General features: G+C 45.8%; 1 protein-coding gene across 1 annotated transcript; it reads right to left on the bottom strand.

Annotated features, from left to right (window-relative positions):
* Window positions 1–1,785: 1,785 nt before the first annotated feature.
* On the bottom strand, window positions 1,786–4,308 carry LOC149989698 (uncharacterized). The gene has a single exon (XM_090244268.1). The coding sequence runs from the start codon at window positions 3,839–3,841 to the stop codon at window positions 2,219–2,221; it is 1,623 nt and encodes a 540-aa protein (XP_090100394.1). The 5' UTR covers window positions 3,842–4,308; the 3' UTR covers window positions 1,786–2,218.
* Window positions 4,309–6,341: the final 2,033 nt, after the last annotated feature.

Below are 6,341 nucleotides of genomic sequence, written 5' to 3'. Positions count from 1 at the left end.
AAACTTTTTGTGTTTAATCAAACATACATTTTCACATCAGGGCCTAATTACTGACGCAAGTTTTCCTCAAATAAAACTGGAGACGGAGTCAGCAGCATCCATCAGATTGGATGAATAATGGATGATAACATGCAGCTCAAGAGGATGGATGAATATGATCATACGAATGAATGGTTGAACTTATGGATGGATGGATGTCCTGGGGGCCACCAAGTTGCAGGTAAAGAGAGGAGGGAGTCGGCAAGGACGGTACCCACGATTCTGTCAAACGTAGCGGTCCTTCATAATGGAACCGAGGCATGGGTTATCTACTCGATGCAAAACTGTACTCGCGCCATTTAATCAACGCCGTTACCACCGTAAAGCTTCTTATTATTACCCACAACCTAATAGCTTAACTCCTGCCGGAAATCGCCCCAACGTGGACGCCAGCCCAGCCAGCGTTGTAATGAATCCGCTCCCCATTGCCGCGGCGGTGACGGGCCACGGATGGATATGGCACTTTTTCCCCAGTGTTTTTTTCACCCCTTGTCGCAGCTTCTTCGCAAAGGTCTTCGTGCGGGGCTCCGCACTGGGGCCACAGCGTCTACGGGAAGTGGAAGCGATGGGTTTGGGACGCGGCAGGAACATGGGTCCAAAGAATGCAGACACTGATAACGAACCTGAGGGTCAGGTAGATGCTTCTGCGCTACTCGACAGACGCCACAGTGTTCGGCGCCCGCTATGATGATTTTGGGCGAAGCCCAGTTGTCAAGCCTTGATACGTTTCTTGGTTCGCGAGGGGGCACCTGAAGCGGAAGCCCGCAAGAGCACTCTGCTGGAAGGGATTGGAAGTTCACCTGAGTCAAGTGGTGTGGGCAGTGGTGTGGGCAGTTCACTCGCATTCTCTTTACATCAGTGGATGGTGTGGGCAGTGGTTTGGTTTTCATGCCTTCCTGCGAACTCCACTGTTGTAGGTACATCAGCGAAGGTTTTCAACTGGAGAATAACAGTAGGTTTGAGTGGAAAGAAAGTTTGATTGTGGATCCCACTTCCCAGATGATATCGTATGTGTGAACAATTATGTATCCGTGTGTCTTTTAAGAGAGTTTACCTCCACGTTCTGTCCACCTTTATGGAAGAATTGAGGAACTTGAAGATGTCAATGCTGATAATGCAAGAGTCTCCTACCCACACCCTCTCTGCATTACCCAAAGCCCATGTACACAATTACCAGACGAAATAATGAACGAGAGTGAGAAATATGCTCACGGGCAATCACTTCGCATTCACTTGAAGACGTTCTTAACACAATGTCGGCGATGAGTGCCTGCCGCAAAAAGCTTCTTCAGTGAAGAATATCAGAGTGTTTCAACTAATGAAGTAAACCTGGTCTTTTAGCATGTTGGCAAGAAATCAGCTAGTGGAATAATTATGGAATAAAGTCAATGTCCACTTAGGCAGACGGCATTGGGAACACTCAAGGCATTTGCAGGAATAATATTTTAAAATTAGTGGAAAAAGCTTAATGCATGCAAGGCACTTGGCAGAACACAATCCACCTGAAGATTCACTTACGTCAAAGAAAAGATCCAGTGGTGATAGCACCACATTGCAAAAGCAAATTTGATGACCAAATAGAGGTAAAGGTGGCAACTTTGCAGTGACTCTTCTTGAGGGGCAGAGGAATACACTCTCTATAACAAAATGTAGTAACCCCACAGTTTCAGCATAATGCAGAAGACGTACAGGCGCTTCTAGCAGATACCACAAAAAATTGTACTGCAATATACACCAGAAAGGATCTTGTGCAACAGTTGTATATAATTATAGAATATAAAAAGAGATTCCAATACAATCACTAGTACCTGCCGCAGAGGTGTCTGAGGTTATAAAGCACACTCAGCCCCCTAATATCAACGTCTACATTACAAAACTATCCACAAAGCTACCTACTCATGCCCCAATGTAAGGGCATTTGAACACCGACTCGGCAAGCGGCTACAAAATTTGGTGGTGCTCATATTGACAATGAATGTCTAAATGGCTATGGGCCAATGTCCCACTGTGTATGTTACCTCGCATCCTCAACTTGGAGGACAATAAGAAATTACCGTGACTGTGAATCACCAGAAACTGGTACTTCAGAGTGTTGCAGAAATGAAGACAAATGAAAAACATTTGACAAAACAAGAAACAATAAGATGCGGAAACTCCTCATGAAAATTTGTTCATTGGTTTACGTGACGAGCATGTCTGCTGAGTTAAACCAAGCCAAGCTGTCCGTCTCTGCCTCGCCAAACTCGAAATCGCCAATAACATCGCCAAAATCAAACCCGGAAGCGAAGTCGAGGATGTCAGAGGCGCCGCCGGCTGCGTTAGGGTCCCCACAACCAGGAAGATCAAAGAAAATATCCTCCGGTAAGAGAGATATGTCAAGGTCACACCCGCTCTGCACCTCATTGAAACCATTGTTCTCGGTGAAGCACTCCGAATGCTCTGTGTCAGCCTCTGAGCAGTTTTCGGAAACAACAGTTGGAAAATACTCAGACGAATCTTTAACTACTCTGGACACAGACCGGTCCCGAGATTCACTCTTCACACTGCTAGAGGGAACAGTTGAGATTTGGCTTGTGCAACGTGAGTCCTCAGACATGGAACCGCAATTTTCACTGAGACTATCGAAGAGCATATCATCGTCCAAGAACTCATCGTCCATGCTCTGGCAAGTGTCGAACATTGTGGAGGGAATATCGCCGAGAGAAAGACTGCTCTCTTCGTTGCTAACAATAATTCTCTCCATTTGCACAGCACATAAAGGATTGGAAGATGATGCTAATGTGATATCTGCCAACTCCTTCGTACTACTTTTCGTCTTCGGCAGTGAGTTATCTTTCCTTTTGGACTTCACGCTGGTTGCAGGCATGGACAAGACGTCGCTTCCGGAGGCACCAGTTTGATCAGGCTCAGTGAAGTTCGTGTGAGCTTGCGGCCCACGAATCTCCCTCGCTGCTTTGTCATATGCCTGGGCAGCTTGCTCGGCGGTGTCATAAGTACCTAACCAGAGCCGGACGCCTTTGGAAGGGTCTCTAATCTCGGCAGCCCACTTCCCCCAAGGCCTTTGCCTCACTCCCCGGTATTTCTGCTGTTTCGTGTCTTTATTAAGAGACATACCCATTTTGATAGGTTTCGTCGACACGGGAAGTTTTCCATCGTACACAGTCGCTGCGCTTCTCGAGTCGCACGGCGTTGAGGTGCTGCTACTGAAGTTAACGGACTTGGAAGCGACACCAGGACTCTCGGAGGCAGATGCAGGCGGTACAGGGGTCTTTTGAGTCACTTTAGACTTTTTCTTTGATTTCCACGATGGGTTGTAATAGAAGCTGGCTGACTCTCCGTCTACGGGACAAGCGGAGTTAAGGGAGCAATGCATAGTCTTCGCAGTGAAGACTTGATGGTAGCTAGGCACTTCTGACTCCTCCAGTTCGTCGAGCTCACTGTCCGAAGCACTCGACGACTCGGCCATGAACATGAACTCGGACCCTGCCCTCGACAGGTCAATCTCTTGCACCAAAACACGTTGGGAGCTTCTCATCACCACATGGCTCTGCCTAAAGCTCTCCTCTTCGTCACTAGACGAGTCAGTCGCGTCAGGATCCGTGCAAATCACTCTCACTCTCTTGGGCATCATTTGAGACTTGCCGCTCTTCAATACATACCCTTCGTCCTCCTCAGAGGAAGAATACACAAACTCTCGCTTCAGAGAATTGCCAAGATTTTGTTTGTTCTCTTGCAGAGAACCAGGACGCTTGGCCATCCCGGCCACTTCTTCTTTACTTCGATCCTTACGTATTCCCACCATCTCGATAATTCCACCCACGCTCGTTGGCCTCTTCCAGTACTCCTGTCTGCACCACTCCCCCAACACCGTCCGCTCACTCCAACCCAACTCAATCTTCACACTGAAAATCGCAACAACTTAAAGCTACTCCACAAAAATCTCCTCTCTTGCTCCCCTGCACACCTTTGCGCTGTTAATAAGGCGCACCGTGCGTACAACATACACCTCATCACGAAATGTATCCAATGGCAAATTACACGCTCAAAGCTCAGATGATGAACCAGTTGCTGGGGTGCAGAGCATGATTTGAAACAGTCGGAGGTGAAGGGGAGGTGAGGGAGGAGGAAGAGGTAGAGAGCAGACTGCAAGAGAGGGAAGTGATAAGAGTGCTGTGTGGTTTGTCTTATGTATCATGCAGGTAAGGGAGAGCTCCGCACAAGGCGAGGAGCGCGGGCCACTTAGGTCACCAGTCGCGGAACGGGGGGTATGGAAATCTCGGTAGCGTTCCCTTTCTTGTCAACGACGTTTCCTTTATTAGCCTACCACCTCTCCTTCTTCCTCCTCTTGCCCTCATTAATTCGCCGCCAGTCTGCCTAGCTCTCAACCCTCCACCACCCCACCCATCCCCTAAGTCTGTGAAATCATTCCACACTGGATTCACCCAATTCGTATTTTACCTTCCAGCGCTTTCTCGCGGCGAGGTTTGGTTTGGTGAGTCATTCGGTGTGATCGTCCACTGTATCATTCCTGACAGCAGCTGCTTTTCTCGAAATTTGTATTCCCGAGAAGGGCACGGGGAAATCTCTCTCGTCGACATTTAACTTTTTGGCGTTGCTTGGGTCGATGGGTTTCTTGCGCAATACTCGATTGAAATTGCGACAGTAGGGAACCTGATCAGTCGGAGGTACGCCTAATCGCGGTGACGTTCAGCGGCAGCGCCGCAAATGCGGGCGGTGCAGGGAAATTCGACTTGGAGATGAGCGAGCTATCGTAACTAGTGTAGGTGCATATTTAGTATTGCTTATCCGGATTTAAACACCTTGCATCCCATTATGAGGTTTCTCTCATTTGAAAAAGGTTTCATCCCATAATCCCCTTTGAACAAGACCCTTACCACATTCAGAAATAAGATCGTAACAACAAAATAAACAAACAAATAGCTAACTTCATATAGGGTTCGTTGTTTTTTTTTTTTTTTTTTTTTTTTTGAAATACATATATATTTTGTTTGTCTCCTTATAGGATCAGTCACATGTTTACAGAGGAGGAGGACGGGAGGAAGCAACATATTATTTTGTAATAACTGGAAAATGGATAAAATGCTGAGAAATGGAGTCATGTTTTTAGTGCAAGTTTCACAACGACTCATCCTGTTCTTATTTTATTTACTTTGTCCATTATTAACCAAATTGTGAAATTATGTTTGAACTTCACCAGGTCGTCGCACCTCTCTACTATAAATCTCAAATACTTGTGTGGCATTCAAACTTATATTTCAACATGTATGAGGATGAAATTCTTTACAGTTCTAACCCAACTTACATTATTATTCCATCAGAAACAGTAAAATTAACACAACGAGATTGATTTTGAGCGTGGTTATGAAAAAATAGAGGTAAAAATCTGTTGGCATCCATTACTATTTGTAGTTCTTACAATTGCTATTATGGAAAAATAAAATAAACACCGACATATTACTATCAATGGTAACAACGATACGAATAAAAATAAAAATAAAGAATGGTACTCGTATTCAAAAAAATATCGGATGATGATGAATATTTATTAATAAAATAAAAATACACCACTCTGCCGTGCGTCACTTGTCACGATGTGTGGAGCTCATTAGCATTTTAATTTTTGTAGATGTATTTCTTGTTTGTTTTTTTCCAAAACTGCGTCATGGTAAAAAGTTACAAAACTTTACTGATAAATTGAAATGTGTGGCCAACTTGGCCACTGACCTTGACGTCAGCTCAGAGAACTCACGCTATTAGCTTCCATGTCACGTCCTACGTGGCAGGGTGTACACCACGTGGAAGACATGTCAGCAGGGAAGAAATAAAGCAAAAACGAAAAAAGATGAAGAGAAAAGATTGAGGAAGAGAATGAAAGTAAAAAAGGCGTTGTGGGGAGAATACAAACTTGGTGGTCGAGCTGTGGAATGGTCATGGCGCGCCAGGCAACGAAGAGATCCGGGAGCACCTCGTTTCTCCACTTAAGGTCCTTCACTCGGCGACGTTTAGACGGGTCATTGTTGTTATTTTTTGCTGTTTGGAAGCGTTGTTCAGATTCGGGGGGGTACTGTTTGAATCTAACACCGTGTTGTGTAATGCAGAGGTGCAGAGAGCATTCCGATCCCCGGGAAACCCCCCATTTTCCTCCACGCTCGGGGCTCGTCCTCCGAATATCCGATTGCTCCTCCATGCAATTGGTAACGGTATTTTATTTTCCATGCCCTTCCAATTTGGAACGGGATTCCAACTCTTCCGCGAGGACAGTAGCAGCCTCCTCTTGCGGT

Source organism: Physcomitrium patens, chromosome 2 (genome assembly GCF_059467195.1).
Source record: "Physcomitrium patens ecotype Gransden chromosome 2, ASM5946719v1, whole genome shotgun sequence".
In the NCBI taxonomy this organism is placed as follows: Eukaryota; Viridiplantae; Streptophyta; class Bryopsida; order Funariales; family Funariaceae; genus Physcomitrium; species Physcomitrium patens.
This window is presented reverse-complemented; position numbering and strand designations above follow the sequence as displayed.